Source organism: Lycorma delicatula, chromosome 2 (genome assembly GCF_047948215.1).
Source record: "Lycorma delicatula isolate Av1 chromosome 2, ASM4794821v1, whole genome shotgun sequence".
Taxonomy (NCBI): Eukaryota; Metazoa; Arthropoda; class Insecta; order Hemiptera; family Fulgoridae; genus Lycorma; species Lycorma delicatula.
Genome location: NC_134456.1, coordinates 18,082,733 through 18,105,304, shown reverse-complemented (window position 1 = coordinate 18,105,304; position 22,572 = coordinate 18,082,733). Strand labels below are relative to the sequence as shown.

The 22,572-nt window shown below is 30.9% G+C and overlaps 1 protein-coding gene across 3 annotated transcripts; it reads left to right on the top strand.

The window, feature by feature from the left end:
- The first annotated feature begins 1,567 nt into the window (after positions 1-1,567).
- On the top strand, positions 1,568-20,897 carry Nup35 (nucleoporin 35). Of its 3 annotated transcripts, none has more exons than XM_075358379.1 (6): positions 1,568-1,727; positions 2,088-2,307; positions 5,443-5,571; positions 14,972-15,248; positions 18,177-18,338; positions 20,716-20,897. In XM_075358379.1, the coding sequence occupies exons 2-6, from the start codon at positions 2,090-2,092 to the stop codon at positions 20,791-20,793; spliced, it is 864 nt and encodes a 287-aa protein (XP_075214494.1). In that variant the 5' UTR covers positions 1,568-1,727; positions 2,088-2,089; the 3' UTR covers positions 20,794-20,897. The 3 variants fall into 3 exon arrangements, with proteins under 3 accessions (XP_075214494.1, XP_075214491.1, XP_075214492.1); XM_075358376.1 differs by having other exon boundaries at positions 14,969-15,248; XM_075358377.1 differs by lacking the exon at positions 1,568-1,727 and adding an exon at positions 1,746-1,899 and having other exon boundaries at positions 14,969-15,248.
- The last annotated feature ends 1,675 nt before the right edge of the window (positions 20,898-22,572 follow it).

The window sequence follows — 22,572 nt, the reverse complement described above, 5'->3', positions numbered from 1 at the left end:
TTAACAAAGATTGCACATTCATAAATATAAACACAAGGGAAAGTTAACTAAATATTTTCTAAATATAGGTCTAAAATACTTGTTTTGACATTTTTCCTTTTTATCCCAACAAATGACATTATACTTATGAGAATATATATAGAAAAAATAAATATTTTAATAGTTATAACAAGCTTAGCACTTTACTGAGACATTTCAGAATAAAACAATACAGCTTGATTTTATTATAAACAAAATCAATTTGATTATCCCATGAGAGGTTGTCATCTTATAAAACACCCAGAAACTTTGCTTTGTGGGGAAGAGTAATAATACCATTATTATTAACTGGAATTTTATCCAAGTGCTCAGCAACATTACATAGACTTGAGAAGCAAGTAGAAAAAATTCAATGGTTTTATCCATATTTAAAATTAGATGGTCACAATCTATCCAGTGAACAATTTTTTTGAGTTATAATATAATTTTCAATTCTTTTAAAATAATAATCTTTAGATATAGGTACGGTTGTGTCATCTGCTGTTTATAATGAATTATATTGAATTGCTCAAGAAATTGGGGCAGGTCATATAAATAACCAATAAAAAAAGCAAGGGACTGAACAATTTTCTGACACCTTCTGCATTCTATATCTTGAAGTGAGGATATTAATTTTTGGTATTCTTACCAAAAGATGAAATTTCAACTACTTGTTTACAATTGGTTAGGTATGACTTTTAAATTGCAAGCAGCTCCTCCAGTACCATAGCTACTAATAACAGTGAGTAAATAAATAAAATTAATAATAATGATCCTTAAAAAGGATCATTGAAGCCTTCAAATCTGTTTTTCAGGTGAGCTTACAAATGTGATAAAAGCTTTGTTATTAGTGTGTATAGCTGAAATGGATTTTATTTTAAGTAAACATCAATTTTTTTCTTTTACAATTATGGGAAATGTTCTTCTTTTAATCAGAAATAAGAATTGTAAAACGAATTTCCTACTCTATTTAAACTGGAGTTGTATTTTGCAAGGCTAAGATTTTGATTGAATAATATGAAAAAAGGCTGATATTTTGTGTTGTTGATTGCCAATCATCTAGATATTATACATGTACACCTAATAACAATTAATATATCCAAATACTAATAATAAAAATAGTCAAATAGTATTAATATAGCAAATTCAAAACAATTAACATTAAAATATGTAAAACTGTTCAAGCATATTTCAAGACATTTATTACATTAATGTTTAAAACATGACTAAAAAACCGACAACAATAACAGAAAAAAAATAGTGGTTGTATCACCCACCGTTGGTCTACAAGTTGAAAACATGACGTAACTAAAGGTAGTACGTTAGGTTAAAATTTGCTTTGGAGTTTCAGTAAAAAAATTGTGACTTACATATTTACTACATTTTTGTATATATAAAAAAAAATACGGACATGAAAATTTATGGATTTTAGTCTATAATTTATAATAATCATAATGATTATTATTTGTTATCTATTCTGCATTAATATGTTATTAACAAAATTTTGTCATTAAATAATTTAATGCCCATAAAATTTTAAATCCTGATTGTCTTTAATATATGCCATTCAATTGTTATCTTCTAGTGTTTAATACCAGCAAAAACACGAATCATGGCGTTTCCGACTCTCAGCTGTCTTGGTATTTACGTCTTAGACGCACAGTTTCAGTTCAACCAACGATAGGACCTAACGTACTTTTTTAAACAAGGTAACGTGTGTTAGTTTTTTATTTATAATTATCGTGCTTTTCATTATGTTAGCTTTTAATTTCGGAATTGCACCTCTTTATTTATTTATTAATTTTATATGATTGGACGATGCATTTGTTGCAGTTTGGTTTTCATGTTGTTTTTGAGAGTGTAGGCTAATATGTTTTACTGGTACGTTAACTTATATTAATCTGTATTACTTTACATTCATTCTTAGCATTCGGTTTAGTTTTATGCTTACTTTTAATTTTATGTAAGTTTTAGAAAATTTAAGTTAATTTGTTGCAGCATTTTGTTAGTTTAAAACTTTATGTAAGAATGATTCATAATTAAATTCAATAAACATTATATTAATTTAGATATGGAGCCGATGTCGTTAGGTTCGCCTGTTGGAAGCCCCTCATCTCCTAGTAGCGGATCAGCATTTCTTCCTGCGTTTTTGATGGGTGAGCAAACTCATAATCCTCATCCAAGTAGCCCAACAAAAACTGCTAGGCAAGTTAATATTGGTTCACTTCAAACAACTCCTCGTGCTCTCAATTTTAACAATGTTAGCCCTGTTTCTGAGCGGCGTTCACGGTTAGTGTGAAACTTTTTTATATTAAATAATATTAATTTAGAATAGTTTATTTATTTTATATATTATCTATTAAAAGTTGCATGCATTAAAATATGTATTTTGTTGTTTATTACCAACACACTCATAGACAGCTTAGTAGTTACAAAAACAGCTAGGTGCCCCGGGTGGGTTGCACTGGTGGGCGGCGTCTCGGAATGGGATTATTAGATGTTCAAAATTGATTACCTCTTGTGTAAAAATGATTTTTTTTTGGATGATGAAAATTGATCAAGAGAAAGTGAAAAAATGTCAGCAAATCTTCTCAATTAAATTTGGTTTAGATAGGGTTAGGCATCTTTTAAAGATTGCACACTCAACATTCTCATCATGATCCATAATATTCATATGCAAATTCATTCAGTTCGAGAGCTGAAAACTTAAATATAAATTAAATTAATTTATTATTTATATATTCAATTTATGAATCAAATTATTGTAATACGAAACTAATCTTCCTTGACACAATAACAAAAGAGAAGTTGGCTTTAAAGTCAGGAAATTGCTAAGGAGGATATATAGGATTCAAAATTCTGTGAATTTTGAAATTTTTCTTGTGGGGGCACGATAACTGCTGTAATTTTGCGCCAATCACTTTCAAATTGATATATAAAATATAACGACCCAAAATCTCGATTGAGTTTGTTAATGGGCAAAATCAGATCATGCTGATGGAAATCAGGGAGGGGGGCTTTTTTGAAAAAAAAAATATATCGCTATAACTTTATTGTTAAGTAAAATATTGAATTCATTTAAAGTTCCTACTGTTCTTTGGATAAGGGCCTAAAACTTATCTATGTAAATGTATGTATGTATGTTTTTTGATATAACCATTGACCCAGGAGGTGGAAAAAAATGGAGTTTTGAAAACAAAAAAAATCATACCTCCCTTAATATATTAATATTTTTTTATTATTTTTTTTGTGGTTATCGAATCAGTTTAAAGTGGTCGTTAGGCCTCCAGACATTACCTAAAACTTTTGTCTGTAACAATTTTTGATATGACCAACCCTAATGGCAAGGGATGACCAAAATGTTACTGGAAGTGTAAGTAAATGGGGCTTGTCATATGCGAAATATGTGAAACTTTTTTCACTGCAGCCATTGTCATATTGAGTAAATTTGATGTTTTTCTTAACTTTAAGGTGGAAATCTTTTTTGTCTCCTACACTGGTCACTGGTGAAATCTACCTCCGCCTTCCGGCATGCCGAAAGGGGTTTTATTTAGCTTCATTCATATGTTTCTGTTATTTAGTGACTGTGAAACAATATTGTGTTGTATTTTTAATAATTTATGTAAATGGAAATTCCAAAACCAAAATCGAATGCATAATTTCTAAATTACTTTTGTCTTATGTTACAGTTTTATGTTAAGAATGAAAAATATTACTTTAGGAGTAAGAAACATACTATTCAAAATCATTTTCCTTCATTATCATTCAGTGAAAATAATTTTCTCTCTCTCACACACACTCTCTCCAGATACATCAAAGATGTCTGGGAAGATATATATATTAAATCTTTTAAACAATTTTTAAATTAAATTTAACTATCATACTTTAAAACCATACAAAAATATATATATATTTTTGTATATATACATATATATATATATATATAATGTATGTTTATAAGTCATATTCTTTGTTAGACATAAATTTCCTTTAATATTTTGAGAAGAGCTTTATGTACAGAGTGGCCACAAAATCCTTTTCCATATAATTAAATTTGAATTGTTTGTTATTAATTTATTTATTATTTTTACACATAAAACTTCCTTAAATAATAATTATATATGTATGTGCTCCTTCCTTGTTTGAACACAGTTGCTTCAGTTGCCAGAGTTTTAGACAATCTCTCGCATGTTGAAGGATCGTAGTTGTACAAACCATCTTCAGTGGTAGTTTTCAGCTCATAAACATTCTGTAGTTGCTAATGGGAGATCTTTTTTCTTTGGTTATGTCCCAAAGGTAACAAGTTGTTTAGTCTGAATTTTTGAGTCCATTCCGAACCACTGTCCTTCAAAGTCCCTTCTTAAATGAACGTAGCGTAACCTGATAGCATAGTAGTCTGGAGATCCATCTTCCTGTAAAGTGGTTGTTAATTTATTCCAATCGGTTGTAACCTAGGAATAAAATAATTTTCAAGCACGTAAGTATGAAAAATTTTATTAACACTTCATCAAAAAAAAAATTTTGATCCTATCAGATATTGCTGCCCACATCATTACATTTGGTGGAAGTTTTGTGATTTTTTCATAAAAGTGAGAATAAACCAAAAATAAACATTCTGAGATCTGTTACTCAGATAAAATGGTATATTCGTCAAGGAAGAAAGTCTCGGCCAGAAATCTCTTAACACAGTCAGGCATAAATGGTTTAAATCAAAGATTTCTTTTTCATTGTTTTCTGAAGTGTTAAATGGACAATATTTACCTCTGAATTACGTTTCTTGGTCAACTTAAGAGCAGATTGCCTAAAATAAAACAGAATTCCTCAACAATACCAGAGCTGTTCAATCAGCTGGAATGTGACTATTATCATTTCATATTGGGAACTGATCCTGTGGAAAATGTTCTTTTTCCCCACTTTTTGAGTGTTACTAGGTGATGTAGCATCTTTATCAAAACATTGAAGAAATTTGTCGTATGTTTTCATAATTTTCATTTGTGTTTGTATCCTCTTATTCCTGAGCACTAGCAGCGAGTTTTTCTTCAGGCAAATACTTTCTTGTGTCTACCATTTAAGATAAATCTTATTCCTTGTGAAAGTAATGTAAACTTTTAACAAACCTGGCACTTTTTTGAGTAAATGAAAACAACCGATTAATCTTTAAATCATCTGATGGCATAGTGATACCAACCTGTGTTACATCATGGAAAGTGACTTTGAGACTACTCTTTTGTTATGTTATGTTAATATTTGATAATTATATATAGTTTTTATTTTTTATTTTTGTAGTAGTTAATTAGCTGCAACTCTGCTGAGGGAATTATTTCTTTGTGTAATGAATATTTTCTTTTATCTACTTTGTATGACAATATTTGTAATATTTCAATATTTTACTGCTTAATAAAATAATTATTTTTATTATTACAGAACTGTTCATGTTAACCAAGTTGAGAAACCATCTGGGCCACCTATACAGGGTTTATTTGATACTTTAGAATCAACAACAGTGCCTGCTTCATCGTCTTCTAATATTAATGTTTATCCTAATCAATCTATGTAAGTTTTCATTTGTTTGTTCATTATTTTAAAATTTCTTTTTTGATGTTTTATTTTGTTTGATAACTGGTGAATAGATATTTGTCTGATGATATATTCATAACAATTGAGATGACATGACTTCTGACACAAAATCATCGTAACCACGAGAAAAACCACAAGAAATAATTTACTCTTTACTGACACAAAACAGAGTTATTGTCATTTCTACTTAGATAAATGTTCTGATAAAATTCTCCTAAAATTTCTCTAGTAATTATTACGTTGAATTATAAATATACTACTCTTTGATTCAAACCTTATAAGGGTCTGGCATCTTGTTTTCATTTATCATTTTGTTCATACTCCCTAAAGCACGTGATGTGCATGTTCATGGTAGTTACTGTAACAAAAACTATAAATCATCCAATTTTATAATACGGATTCAGTAAGTCTTTGCTCACATATTTGGTAGTACATTCATTCAAATAATCATCTCCTATATTTTTTTATTAGTACAAATAAACTTTTAAGAAGGAACTAGTTCAGGACTCAATAAAACTTTGGGAAAACATTTGTTTTGGCATGTAATTTATGAAACTGAACAAACCTGATTGCTAGGTAGGGGGAGGGGACATTTTTTTTATTAAGGATAGAAGGTTAAAAAATGCATTTTTCATAAATAAATAAAAAATTATGAATTAGTAATCCAGGTTTTTTTAAATTAAAACTAGGTCAAATTCCTGAATAAACCCTTTTTATTTTGAGCGACTTTGTACAATCATAATTGACAAAGTTATGTCCAAGTGTTACCTCCTTTTTAACTTTGGGAAAGGCACAAGTTTCACTCATTTTTTACTAATCACTTTTTAAAAAAGTCTGGGATCAGACATTTTTCAAATAACTATTTTGCAGCTTTCAATTCTTGACTATTTGCTTTTTTGTTCAACTCTATAGACCAAAACTGACTTGGGAAGTTTAAAAGTAAAATGTCTGTTTCATCCCCTTTTGTAAATTAATGCTTTAAGCCTAGCTCTGTTGTTCTTAAAATGTTATTAGATAATGTTAGTATGTAGTTAGTATTAATAAATGTTTGTAAGTTGTAGGGAATTCAGTTTTTTCCTGCAGTTTTGCATCCTTTCTTATTTTTAGATTGAACTAGTGTGGCCACTTTAAATATTTTTTTTTTTTTTTTGTGAGAGGGGGTACTATTAACGCAGTATACCCACTTAGCCGCTAGTTTATTTAGAGGTTTTTTTGGAGTGGGGGTGTGACTGCAAAAAAATTTGAAAGTATAATTATTTTTTAATTGTTAACAAATGCGCTTAAGAAAAATTAGGCAAAATCTTGAGATACTGAGGGTGACCTTGCTCTGCAGCCTCACCCCCTTGACCTTATAAGTTGAAAATTTAATGGCATCAATGCTGCTCCATATATAGAAGTAATCTGACCAAGTTTGGTCAAAATCGGTCGAGTAATTCTGGAGATATAAGATGATTTAGAGGGTGACACTGAACATACAAACATCTGGAAAATTTTCATCTGGTTTTTGGGTTTCTTAGGTGTCAAAATGTAAAGGTCTGATGAAAACTACATTTACCAAAAATGGACTGATTACAATACTTTCCCTTCTAAAGCTGTAGATAGCTCTGCTACAGTGCTTGACAGGAAAGTAAAAAAAATTATTTAAGAAATGTCAGGTAAAGAATTTTTGGGGGTTCTCAGCTTCTTGTAAATTTGAATTTGTAAATTATATTTTCTTTTGGAATTTGCAGCAACTGATCAAAAAAATCTTGCCCGTAGATCTATAAAAAAAAGTAATGTAGGTGATTGATTCTGATCTATTGATTCAAGAGGTCTCATTAAGTTTAAAGATCTCTTTCAAAAGTTATTAAATAAAAGTAGCCTCTTTTTTAACATACTTCAAAAAAAGAGGTTATGTTGACTTGTATATATTTTTTTGCACATAACGGTTTTTTCTTATTAATCCGATTCAAGTAAATCTTGTTGGAATCGACCCAGCTGCTTTTCGTGGTGGTACCATGATGTTGAAAAAATTCTGTAGACACAAAAAATCAGTCGGTCTGAAAATTGACAAAAAACTTTTTCTGTCTTGACGGGTAGGTAGGAACAGTGGGAATCCTGATATTTCTGCACAAGATATGTTGCACCATTAACAGAATTAAGATATTTCGTCTTAAACCTTTCAGATTCAATTTACATTATTTGTAATATACAGCATTGAAAAGGAGAGTGGGAATCTTATAAATCTATGAGAGGTTATCTTTAAAGTGAAGAGCGTTTCATTGTAAAAACATTTATTCTGAAAACTGTGTAAATACTTCTTATTTCTTTCAAACTATATACCTATATAATCGCTATATGGATTAAGACATTTATCATAGCAATACACCAGCTTCAATATACCCTTGTCGTATTCTTCTGCCACCAGTCCATTTAGCCACTGATTAACAGCATTTTTAAGTTCATCACATGCGAATTGCTTACCACTCAAAATTTCTTTCAATTTCCACAACAAATGGTAATCAGAAGGAACTAAGTTCAAATTAAATGGCAGGTGATTGTAAATTTTCCATCCAAATGCTCTCAGTAAATCACGTCTCAGACCCGCAACATGTGGACATGCATTATCGTGCAGCAGATTGTTCAGCCTCCTGTGTCGCTGATTCTGAATGGTGTGCCTTAACTTAGGTAGAATTTTGCAGTATGCTTCTGCATTTGTAGTTGTTCCACACAGCATGAAATTGAGCAGCAGTATGCCAAACTGATCCCAAAAGAATGTGGTTATCAGTTTGCGTGCAAATGGCTGCTGCTTGACCTTTGTTAGTGTCGTTGGTGATAGAGGATGACACCATTCACTTGACTGTCGTTTTCTCTCTGGCGTGTAATACGAGATCCATGTTTCACTGCTGGTGGTAATTGAATTAAGGAACTCATTATCTTTTTCTTATTAGCACATAAAAAATTCCAAAGCAGATCCCATTCAAATTTTTTTTTGATGTTCTGTTAAGACGTGTAGCACCCAACGTGCTCAAAACTTTCTGTAGCCTAAGTGGTCATGAACAATGTGACTGATAACAGCTCTTGAAACATCAGGTAAAAGAATGAAATCATTGAGCGATGATCTTTTCTGATTTCATCATCAACTCATTTCAACAAGTCCTCTCTGATTATCGAGGGCCTCCCTGAACATTCTTCATCATGCACATCAATTCTGTTATTTCTAATCCTTTCACACCATTTTTGATAGTTTCATTCATTCATTAATTACATTATCACTGTACACAGCAACCACCTGCCTATGAATTTCAGCCGGCTTAATGTTTTGATGGTTTAAAAAATGTATGCTCCATGTATTTCACAGTCGGCGGCAGCATCAATTTTCCTATTCATTTTATAATGTAATAACTCACGTAATCAAAGATACTAACAACCATGACAACTTACAGACAACAATGCAGTGTGTACATTACTAGTGTGGTCATGAATGACACAGGTTTGGCAACCTTAAGGAGAGAAATTTCCCAGCATTCTTTACTTTAGAGATATCTCTCATATATACATGCATCACATTGCATGATCTTTTGCAGTCTCGCATAGTTGGACAACTAAATTTCATCATAATACTCTTAATGCTGTTGATAATGACATATCAACAGCATATGAGTAATCAGCATATTGGTGCCTGGAATGAAGTGTAGCACATAGTTCAATCCTGCGCATGGTTTCTCAATCTTTCCGTCTCAGCAAGTGCTTTTTTGTTGTGTGGGTTTATATTGTGGGTATTCATTATTTTATGTGGATCTAAATTGCTCAAAGGTAAACCATCTAAGCTTCTGAATTGACTTAGTGCAACAAAATAGTCCGTTTGCAAATACTTTTTTCACAAAATCTACAGCTGTATTTTATTCTGTACCTTGCAATTTTTCCGTTGTTACAGTCCAACTTAAAATTAAAGGTAGCGTACGTCTTTCTTCATTACTTTATTTAGTAGCTTGAAATGTTGTATTTACTGGTGTAGTAGGTACACAGCTTTCATTTTTGTACCTATTGTTTCGTCATCAAATTTTATTAACAAAGTTTTTGGTAACTCGCCTCTTTTTAGTTGGCCCCTTCATAGGGCAGGCCATTTGAATTTGTTTACAATTCCCTCAGCTCCTTTAACTAAACCATCAGAGATCTATATATTACTCAGCACAGAATATTTCTGTCTCGAAGCCACTCTAACAGTTCATGTTTTTGCTGTTTAAATTTGGCACCTTGTGTAACTTTACATTGTGGTACTGAGCATTATCGATTACCAACTGATAGACGTGGAAGATTTGGGATTAACGTTGTTCTCAGCCATTTTTCATAATTATTGGCATTCATGTTGTTCTGGTATTCTGCTTTTTTTTGGCCCAATATAAAAATTAAAAGAGTATTTTGAATTTTTCCTGCTTCACTTCCAGAATGAACCAAAATCAGCTTCAGTCTTTTTGAATTCAGGGGTTCTATAGCCTTTATTTGTTTAAGCCATCAGTCCAACCATAACTTTTCCTGTGTGTCGAGTGAATATAAGATTCATCCGAAAAAATTATTGGTCTCCCTTCCCATCTGTAAATGCTCATTTTCTTTAGATAATTTACTTGTTTCATACATATATGTTGTTTTTCTACTAAAACTTTCCTGTTATTTTCAGTTTTCTTCCATCTAAAACCCATACTCCTCAGAATTTTCCTTAGAGTTTTGTGACTGCAATTCATCTGCAGATCTGGGTATTCAATTTTTAAAATGAATACTACTAACCTTTTCGCTGTCGGCAGGGCTTTATTTTGTATATGATATTTTGTAACACGCATCTTTGGAAGTTGTCAATGTTAACTTTCATTTTTATTCTATTAGGACTTTTTCCCGGCGTACTAAAATGCTCATTTTCTCCCAGTTATTTGATTCTTTTATCACTTTATGCACAATATGAACAGATGCTCCACAAAGGTCTAATTTGCGAGCTTGAATTTTTGCATGTATCAATGCTGGATTTTCTTGATGGCTCTGTTCTGTTTTAATAAAAAAAACTAAAATTTTTGAATTGACATAGATCTTGATTAGAATTATTGTTATATTATAGCGTAATGATATAAACTCATACTACCTGTATGATTTTCCAGCATGATGGTGCAACACCAAATGTTTCTTTAGTAGCTAGAAATCACTTGAATGCTAATTTCTTAAACTGGATTAGATGTAGTAGACCAATCAGTTGGGCATCACAAAAATCACCTGACTTAACGCCACTAGATTACTTCATTTGGGTCATGTGAAAATAATAGTATACCAACAAAAAGTTAATACTAAAGGGTTACTCATTAAAATACAAGTTGCTATTGAATTTATACGAAACAATCCTGAAATGATAAGGAAAACCACTGGTATTATTTTATATTGGGCAGAGTGCTGTGACCATTGTGAAGGAAGGCATTTTGATATTAAATGGATAATAAACACATGAAATTTTTGAAACAGACTTGCAGTAAAATTTAATTTTGAACAAAACAGTAACACAAGTTGAATAAAACAAGAAAGGTTAGACAAATTTAACAAAGTTATTGTACATGAAACAATAGAAAACAGTGTTTTTTATCCCAATTTATTGGTTTTCACCCCAGATTTTTCAAAAAGTTCTACAGATATGGTTCTGGAACCTATTTTATTCAATTTTTCAGGTCAAAAACCATAATAAATCAATATTCTGCCCCTTAAATGATGTATTAAAAATTTCTGTGTGACCTCATTTCACCAGGGTAACTGAAATTCCAGCTAAATCTTACTAGCTATAGCTTGCAAACAAAGCAATTTAAGGCGTGTGAAAACAATGGAAAATGTTCATATAAACATATGAGTAGAATAGGTTATGAAAGGCCTAGAAGAACTTCATGACAGTCTATATAGCCAAAAACAAATTAATATATATACAGGTGTTTATAAAAACAGTTTCAAGAATTCAGGGGATGATCCCCCTCATTGAAATAAAGGAAAACCTTCAGTATCGATATATGTCTAGAAACGCTTCATTTTTCCAACTATCTGGCATTTTGAATTTTTAACATAAAAATTTATTTCTTAAGAATGGTTAATTATATCCAGCTGAAATATCATATACTGCTAGGGTACCTAGAGATTTACTTGTGTAAAAACAAATTTGCCACATACTTCTAGCAAAAGTTTTCAGTGTTATTAGATTGAAAAAAAACATTTTCTTTTCCTCCTAAATAGAATTAAATAACTTGACATGATCTCAACTGGAGTAATTTTATTAACATTATCACGTAATAAATGATAATTTAATAATATGGAACAAATTACAATAAAATAAAATATTTTCAAAAATATTTCCCATAACTTTGTTATTAACAGATTTGAATAAATAAGGTTCATATCATTGTCATAAAACGCCTAAAATATTTGTACAACATGACATTTAAATAAACCTATGGTTGCAAAGATGTTAACAATTAAGTAGTTTACGTGGTCACACTTTTGAAATGGAATGAGATATCAGGTTATTGTCTTTATACGAGGTGTGATAAAAAAAATACGGTGAATGAATTTTTATAGCGGCAACTGCCGACGCTACATCCATATGCTGTAATTTGTCCAATAGCGTGATCAACCGAGACAGGCAGGGACAAGTTGTAACACGTTCGAGCTTGCCAGTCAGCTGCCAGAGCCGCTAGAGTGAGGTTGTGTTTATCGTGTCTGTCGCGCATATGGATTTTGAACAACGCATTAACATTAAGTCTTGTTTTAAGTTGCAAAAGAGTGCCAAAGAAGCTCACGAAATGTTAGAATCGGTGTACGGCTATAATGTGGTAACTTTGAAGACTGTGTACAAGTGGTATGACCGATTTAAAAACGGAAATGAGTCTGTTGAAGACGAGTAGCGTGCGGGACGTCCAGTAACCTCAAAAACAGTTAAAAATGTGCAAAAAGTGGAACAATGGTTCGTTGAAACAGGCAAATGACTATTCGAGAGCTATCGGAAGACCTTAACATCTCGTACGGATTCGTTCAAAGCATTTTAACTAATGAATTGCAAATGAGACGAGTGAGTGCAAAATTTGTTCCCAGACTTTTGAGTGATGAACAGAAGGAAAATCGTGCGTCAGTTTGCACGGAGTTGAATGGTCGGTCGTCTTCATGCAGATCCGGACTTCATGGCCAAAATTGTAACTGGAGATGAAAGTTGGGTCTATGGCTATGACCCTGAGACCAAAATGCAGAGTTCCCAATGGAAAACCAGTTCATCTCCTCGTTCTAAAAAGGCACGTATAAAAATCCAACATCAAGGTCATGCTTGTTGTTTTTTTTTATAGTGAGGGCATAGTGCGATTAGAGTTCGTTCCAAGGGAAACAACTGTAAACTCTGAATTTTATAAGGGTGTATTGCAGCGTTTGCGAAACGACGTACGAAGAAAGCGACCAGAAAAATGGACCAATGGCTTCCTTCTTCACCACGACAACGTGTCGTGTCACACCTCGCTTCTCATTCACGAGTTTTTGGCCGAAAAAAGTGTTCCTGTCTGTCCACATCCGCCATACTTACCGGATTTAGCACCATGCTACTTTTGGCTCTTCCCAAAAATTACGACTGAGCAGCTGAAAGCCCTTCTGAAAGACGCCTTCCAGAAATGCCTCCGGTCATGGAGTCAACGTTGGGATAAGTGCATTGCTAGCCAAGGACAGTACTTTGAAGGAGATTAAATCGAATTCTATGTAACCTTACTACTTTTTTTAATAAAAAATTATTCACCGTATTTTTTGATCACACCTCGTACAAGTAAATCTCTGAGTTTTCCAGCAGTACATTTATGTGTGAAGTGTGTATATGATATATATATATATATATATATATATATATGTTATATATAGTGTGTATATATATATATATACACATCATTTCTAGTGTGGCAGTGAAGTTGTGTTATAAATTCTGTAGTTATTTCTTTTTTTGTTTTTGTTACTTGTTGATTTTATTGTAGAATTATTTACTGACTGATGCAGAATTCTGCAAAGGTCGATGATTGGTATTATTTTTTTCTGTTGTTGTGTTTGGTGATTAAGTTGTTTTTTTTGTTTAATTGGCACAGTGATCAGTATAATGGTGAATTATTTAAATTTTTAGAAAGTTATATATATTAGTATGATTTTTGGCTTCATATCTCCAGACCAGATGGACTGATTTTGATGAAATTTGGAATGATGATTTCTTTTATACGGCGCATTGATGTCATTTAATTTTTGTCACGATATGTAGAAGGGTAAAGAAATATGGACCTTGTTGATCCCATATCATATGGGTAGATAATGTTATGTCTTTTTTTAGATAGCTAAGATACTTTCTGCTTTTATTAAAAGTCAAATGAAGAAGGGATGGGGAAAAACACTTTTTCTCTTGTGTTGAATGTGGATTCAGATCATATTCTTGTACTAATTAAATGATTCTATTATCCTAGTATGTCACTAGTTATGTATTGGTGTGATTTCATTCATTCAGGGATGAAAGATGATAAATTTAATTTGTTTGCTTTTTTCATCTATTATTATTTAGCTTGTAACTGATGTTTTAAGAAATTTTGTATGATTACATCTGAATACAGGTGACTGATGCCATTTAATTTTTGTTAGTCGGTCAAGGGGGTGGGGAGATACTAGTGGGTTATATGTTTTAACTTTTACTAAAAAGAGTAGAACTTATATATATATATATATATATATATATATATATATATATATATATATAATTCTTTATTTGCATGCTTATAATATACTTCAATGTTCCATTTAATTTTCTTTTTCTCTGTCAAGAGCAAAGCCCTTGGTAGCTAGAGTCCCATTACTTTACTGGCTTTATATATTTACAAAATGTTTTTAAAATCAAAAGATTTTGAAACTGCCTATTTTTCATCATAAAACATGATTGAATAAGTATAGCTCAGAAATAATAGTGTTTGCTCTTCTGAAACAAAGTATTAAATGGCTGACAGCAAATATCTTTGGACTTTAGTGTAAACATGCATATAGTGAAATGTCTTCTCAACATTTCACAGTTTATTATGATTATAAATGTACCTCAACAGTGAAGATGTACTGGATCTGTGATATACTGAAGCTGTCATCTATCAGATGATTGAGTGATTTAAGTTTTACCATTATTGGATAAGAAGTCAGAAAAAATTGACACTATCCAGCAATTTTTTTAATTGTGTATAATTGGTCGTATGAATTTTGTAAGCTAAATATACTAATGTATTGGGTTTTTTTAAAGAAATTCTTTTATATCTGTTATCCATTAAATAATAATTGATATTAAATTATTGTGATATTATTCATTGATTTAACATTGGTTAATTTACAGCAGCACATTACCTTCAACATCTACACCATATAGACCATCAGATCAGTCTACAAACATAGAAAACTGGGTCACTGTGTTTGGTTTTCCACCTTCTGCCTCTTCCACAATATTAAATCATTTTTCACAATTAGGACAGCTTTTAGAAAGTAGATTTCCACCTAAAGGTAACTGGGTTAATCTACATTATTATTCAAAAATGGAAGCTCGTCGTGCATTAACGTATCATGGCAAAGTTTTTGGTGGTACTACAATGATCGGTGTTATGCCTTGTAAAGATCCTGTAAGTAGTAATTTTTATGACTTTATTTTTGTAAAAACAAAATGTCTATTGTTAAAGTGGTTTTAGGTTTACATTATCAAATAGGAGACCGGGTAAAACAGTATTGTAAACTGTAACCGTAAACTATCAGTATTGATTGTATAGATTTAAAGTTTGCGCAGATTCTCCTAACTATGGGTAAATTGACAGATTAAATTTTTCCTCTTAATTCCTCAATATCGCCGAATTCATCTGCTTGAAACTAAACGTCCAATTATTGACTACAAAATTAAACGAATCGGAAGAGTCATACTTCAAATACCTAGGTGAGATCCTCAAACCTAGGTATTCTCCCAGTGGGAGAGAAAACAGCACAGAATATTCCCCTATAAAATCTCAAGAGAACCTACAGGAAACCAATACCATCTACATGACCATATGCACAAAAGTCAGGCAGTACAACATGGTAATCAAGCCTGAAGCTCTATATGACAGTGAACCCCCACACTCCACAGAAAAGGTGGCCTAACATGTTAAAAAAAAGAAAAATTTAAGAAAGATTCTCAATTGGAAAGAACAGATGGCAAAAGATTGAAGTCATGGAAAACAACTGAAAAATTATCCAATCTTGTAGCAAACATCTGAAGAAGATTGCACTTTTACGCAACATCCCAGCAGCAAGGCTCACCCACAAAATTCTGACTTACATTCAATGACTGAAAATCATCCCCTGGATCCAACAATTAAAAAAAGATCTAGAAAAAGTTCAAATAAGTTTGTCAGAAATCTCTGACAGAAAATTGTGCAGGCAAAAAATTGGGAAATGGGAAGTACAATCAGAGAATGAAATCTTAAGACCAGGAACTAAGTGGACAGAAGAAAGAAAAAGAACCCATAGGGAAAAAATGAGAGCTGCATGGAAATGCAGAAAATTGAATTAAAATTGCTTTGCATGATCCAGCAGGGTGCAGTCACAAATAATATATATATATATATATAGAGAGAGAGAGAGAGAAAGAGTTCAGAAACAAACGGTTTTAGCTGTATTTCAGAAATAAGGTATAAATGGCTGGCTGATAGCAAATATCTTTGGCAGTTAAAGCATAAAATTCAATTACTGCATACAAGCAAAGTTTTGTACTATAAAACCACTTAACTTTATGTTCACCCTTCTTATCTACTGGTATTGTAATGTTAAAAAATGTCTGTTTTGTTTTTTTTATTTTAAGAATAGTCTCTGTTAAAAAAATAAATATATCTTTTCAAGAATGAAAAAAGTTTCAAGGAAAGAAATTCATAACAAGAATGTCAAAAAATTAGAATTAAATTATAAATTTAAAATTATACCATCAAATTAACTGACAAAATGAAAATAATTATTGTAAAGAAAATGAAGTATTATTATCAAATAAATATTAACTATATATTAGGGCTGTTTGTATTTTCCTAGCCTGCGAAGAAAACATTTTTTACATATTTTTCTACATAGTCACCTTGCAATTCGATACATTTAAACAACTTTCCAACTTTTTAATACCCTCTGTATACTGTGATTTGTCCTCTAACTCTGCAAGATAAGCATTTGTATCTCAGCTTTTACCTCATCATTTTAAGTGAATCTTTATCCAGCTAACCATTTCTTTATGATTGCAAATAGAAAAAAATCACTAGTAGCTGATACAGTGCATGTCAAAACAGTTGGAATGTAGGTCGTGGAGTGTTAAGCGTTTCTATTGGATCGACCTCTCTGCTAACTGTTCATGAGGGAGTTGGGGTAGTCTATTGCCAGTCTCCTTCGAGATGCCGACTTGGACAGTCCAGTGCTGTTACTAAACGTAAATTTAAATGTATTTCTTAAATCTAAACGTAAATTTAAGCGACAAGTTATAAATTATTGCGTGTATATCTATTTCACCTTGCTTTATTCTCAAACATGGAGTTTTGCAGCAATAAGTTGAGTCATGTATGCAGGCACATTATCCAGGTAAAAATCATTTTTTTGGCCAGATGTGAATGTTTAGCCCAAATACCACCTTCAATTGAGCCAGTAGTGAAGTGTAGTACTCCCCAGTGATGGTGCTACCTTCCACAAGTATTCCAGAAAAATAGCCATCACTTTTTCTGCTATTTTCACTTAATTTGGCGTACTTTCTCCTTCTCCCACCTGCTGTTTGGTTTCTGGCATGTGATTGTGAATCCATGATTCATCTGCTATTGTAAAACAGTGAATAAATTCAGTACAATCGTGCTTAAATAAGTCAACACCTTCAAGAGTGTTTACTGAAATTAAAAAAAAAAACTTATTTTAAAATGCCTTTCAGCAATTTTGTCCTCATTTCTTCTGTGTGCTATATAATTTTTTTTCTTGCAGTATTATAATGTATTCATTTTGAAAATGTTTAGTTTATAATAGCTGAGTAGTTATTTCGTACAGCTTCCAACTGACCCATACCTTGAAATTTAACCGAAACAATACTAGGTATTTCCTGTGTGCAGAGTAACACCTACAATCCCTTCTGGCCTGTTTCATATTGGATTGCAAACCTACCTCCCTCACATACTCTGACTCTGATTATACTCCTTGGGAAGCAATTAAAATGTAAAGTGGTGGTAGTCTCAGATTTTAAGAATGTTTATTAATAGTGAATTTAGGTTTCCATCATAAAAAATATAGCGTAATTTCAGCAACATTTTGTGGAAGATAATCAAGTGCCTTAAAATTGAAGAAGATATATTGTCGGAAAGTAATAAATAACTTTTAAGGCAGTAAAGTTCTACATAAAAAACAGCTTCTGTCATTTCTAGGGTTAAAGATGGTTTTTCTGTTTCATCTTTAATTCGCAGTGCTAAAGATATTATATTGGTAGATTTATTAATTATTATGGTTATTTATTTATTTTTTGTTAACTTATTAGCTTAGCTAATTATTTGTTTTAATTTTAATATCAGAATGTCAATAAGGATTCTAGTGTTCTTGAGTCACCTGCTTCAGTACTACCTAATAGATTAATTTCATCACCAACAAATTATAGCACTTCAGTAGCTGATACATCATATCTTCAGTCACCTAATGTTCGACCACTATCTAGGTCACATCGTATGGATAATGAGGTAAAGTTTTAACATACATATATATTATATTCACCTAATTGACGAGAAACTAGTATATATATATTGTAATAAGTTTTCAGGTACAAAAACTTTAAAACCAATTTGTTCTGATTATAAAGTGTTGCAAAAATCACTCCAAGTGTATTATCATGTTAGTATGTGATTAACTAGGGTTACATTCCAGAAGATTTATATAACCTGATTTTTAGATTACCATGGGAATGTGAATTATAGTTGGCAGTAAGCTTATTGGCAATCAGATATGTTTTTCAAAGTATGTTTCAAATTTCTGTGAATGTGGAACTAAAATTTGAATAAATTCATATTTTTTTTTTTAAATTTGTAACATAGGATAAATTATTAAAAGCCAGCAAAGGAATGCAAAATTTTCACAGCACTTTCCTTAAGTTAAAAACAAAATTTAATGGAATAAAATAAGATTAAGCTGTTCAGCAAAATTTATATAATTTTAAATAAAAATACTAAATATTATTATTATTCAGCTTTTACAAGTATAAAAATCAAATAATATTTAGTGTCACGAAGTGGACATTTTATACTGTGAGTAATGTATACTTCATTGGTTGCTTAATTTCTGTACCAGATTAGTGTTTGTGAAAAATTGAACATTAAAGAAGAGGCCTTTCATTAATTTTTTTATGAATATTTATAACAATTTATTTCATCATATTAATAACTCCAGTTTTTAATTTTTACATTTCTGCATTATTTATTTTTTTAATTATTAATCTTTGATTATATTTCTTTTTACACTATCTGAACTATCTGTTTTGTATATTGTTGGAACATAAGTTTTATGAAGAATTTGCTATAAAAATATTTCTTTAAAAAACTACTATTTTACTAATGCTGTTCAATTTTATAGTTGATGTGAGCAAATGAAGGATGACCTATACAAAATGCAACCCATCAGTCAGCTTTCTGTATAACCCTTGTATTTGAATAGACTTGTCCAACATGTGAATACTGCACTGATGCAGTAGATTACTACTTTTAGCCATAACAAAGTGATCTAATGATCAGTGCATTTGTTAGTGAGAAAATTGTTTTTTCACAAAAGAAACATGTTTTTATTATAAAGTCATACTTCAGTACACAATTGGTGACAATAGTGCAAGAATATATTTTCTGTAAGTACTGAGATACTGATAGATAGTACTGACTAGTTCATATTAAGACATCAGAATTGTCATTGATTACCAAATTAAGAGAAACTGGTTCTATTAATGATGAGAAACACAAAAGTCAGTGTTAAATGGCACGCAGTTGCTTAAAAATGTAACTGATTAATTGCCTCATGAAAAAATCAGTGAGATAATTTTCATTTTCATTTTCAAAACAAAATATTCATCAGACAAAAAAAAGGTTTCAACCTATGATTATATATAATTAGTATTAAATATTCAGTCATAAACTCAGCATATAGTTGTCAAAATCACAGTAAAGAGGGTCGAAGCATGTATTCAGGAAAATGGTGCCCATATTCAGCATTTACCTCAGGATTTAAGGTAAAAAATTTGATGATAAAACATATTTAATAACTTTTTCATGCCATTTTAATTTAAGAATATCTACCTACCATTGTCAGTAGGTGTAGATGACCACTGTAGGTGGTCAGTCGGTATCACTGCCTAAGGTAGTAATAGATGAGTTGTGTTTTATAGAGGACACCTGCACTCAGATTTAAATTATTTCAAGATGTGGTTATTATCACTTGGAAAACTAGTCTGATAAAACAGCTGACATTTTCTCACATTACTGGAATACATTAAATTTAATGGAGCCAGATTAAGGTGATTTGGCTTTTTGACTAATATTAATATTTATTATTTATGACTGATCCCATTACCTTAACCTAGAATATTTTATAGTGAAATAGAAAGTGAGTCAATTTACTAGTTTGCAGCATCATTTCACTCCATAAAAAAGGATGGTGTGTAGGTTTGTTTGTTAAATTTGCTCACATTTTTATTTTAGCTGCTGTTGGTGTAGGAACGGACCACTGGTGGTGCGCCGGGCAGCTGCGCACAGTGCACAAACAATTTATCAAAAATTATATTTGTGTTTGGGGATAAAAAAGAAAAAACATTGGGGTTAGAGTTGAGTTAAAAATCACAACTCAAGAAACAGCTAAAAATGTTCAGGATTTTCAAGCTTTCGTTGTAAAAGTTTTTGTTGTTGTTAGTACGCTAAATTCATGTATGTTATTTACAGTTGGCAAAAACATTTAACAAAATCATGTGTAATGAAACATAAACCATATAACATTTTCGCAGCGGGCCTACAGTCCGCCTTTTTTGTAGTTTATTATAATTGTTATATTTGTAACTTATTTATATATGTTTTGTTTTTTCAGGTTTTATCACAACAGAATGCACCAATTAGAAATAATGGATTAGTTTCTAGAACTCTTGACTATATTTTCGGTTGGTAGTATTTCTTTGTTAATTATAGTACTATTAATTTCTTCATTCTAATATTAAAATAATAAATAAAATTTGTATATTTAAATGAAATATTTATACTGTTTTTAATTAATATTGCGTTTTTTTTTTTAATTTTTATTAGATATAGACACTTCCTATTGTTAAAATAATGTTATCAGAAAAATAAATTGTTAAATTTCTTTTTCTGTCATGATAATTATAATAGATTGTTTATTATAAATTAGGATACTGATGCCTTCAGATAAGAGCAAAATATTTTGGATCACATAAGTCACATGTGACAATATTATTTTATTTGTAATTAATCTATTTTAAAAGTAGTTATATAATTTATATAATTTTAAAGTAGTTATTATTTATATAATATTATTATTGATTATTAATATTTCTTAATTATTTATATAAGAAATAAATAAATAATTTATTTATTTCTTATATAGACTTATAAGACTAGATTTAGTCTTAATTAATATAATTTTAAAAATTCATTTTCTTTCTTTGCAAGTTAGACTTATAATTGAGTAATTTGCAAAGAAACATTAAAACATGTTTTTTTTACTGTTGCATCTTACAAATCTTAGAGAAAATTAAGTTTTATAATAATGGGTTGTAGAAAACGTTGCTTCACATTTCAGTGAAAAAGTAAAACAAGTTTTGTTAATATTTAAATGAAGTTTATTATACCAAATATGTACTGTTTTGATCAACCGTTTTTTTGTCATTTTTTAGGTAAAATTATAATCCTGACAGTGTAGAAATTCTGTGATTTCTGGTTGATAAACTGTGTTAAGTGATTTCACAGGTCTCTTTTGACTACCTTTATACTGCTAAGAGAGTTCTGTGTAGATAAAACAAATATAATCTGACAGAGCAAAATCAGGACTATAGTGATGCATTTAAACTTTTTGAGTAAGCTCTCCCAATTTTCACTGAGTCACCAAGATGTGTGGTATCTGGTGTTGTGTTGAAAGACGACACCTTTTGCATTGGATCAGTACTTGCTGTTTTATCTCGGTTGCTTGGCATAATCTTCTAGTTGTTGACTTCTAACCTCTATGATTAGAATCAGTCATTTGAACGGGTGGCAGTAACAATTTCTTTTTGATTCCACACAGCATCATTTTTCTCGGCATCAATCCTGGCTTTCTCACCATATGGGGAGCTTCACCTTGTTTTGATCATATTCTTTTTGATAAATTGCTGTCGTTTGTGGTTCATTTTTCATTACCTGTAACGAGCCCTTACGAAATGGTTTGATTTCGTTCTACTTAGCTACGATTTGGAGATTGAAATTCAACTCATTAAACTTTTCATTGTTATATCATTTACACTGAAACGTTGAGTTTTTTATTTCTGGTCTTATTGAAATTGTTTAAAATTTGTTTTGTTACTGATGCTTGGTTTGTTACTGATATGACTGCTAATGTGTCGGTCTTAGTCAATTTTTTCCACGATTTCATAGACTTTTTTAGTCATTGGTCAACAAGACCGGAATACATATTTGACATCAAATTTCCTGACTGAAAATGCTTGAAACCACCGTCATGCCATACATTCTGATACCACATTGTGTTCATTAATTTGTTTTTTAGCAGACGGAGTCATGTTCTTCCCTTTTTTTTTGTTTAAAATATCAAATTTTTTGAATCAATTGTTATTTTATTATCACTCATTTTCAAGATGCAATAACTTTTAAATAAATAAACTGATATATTGTAAATGTTCTAAAAATACTCACTGATATATCACCATTCAAAAGCATGCAA

What these genes read in the sequence shown, in the direction of transcription:
- Nup35 (XM_075358376.1), top strand. Translation starts at nt 2,090, where the DNA reads ATGGAGCCGATGTCGTTAGGTTCGCCTGTTGGAAGCCCCTCATCTCCT. An exon ending in GTTTATCCTAATCAATCTAT is followed by an intron (nt 5,572 to 14,968) that starts GTAAGTTTTCAT and finishes GTTAATTTACAG; the next exon opens with CAGCACATTACCTTCAACAT. An exon ending in CACATCGTATGGATAATGAG is followed by an intron (nt 18,339 to 20,715) that starts GTAAAGTTTTAA and finishes TTGTTTTTTCAG; the next exon opens with GTTTTATCACAACAGAATGC.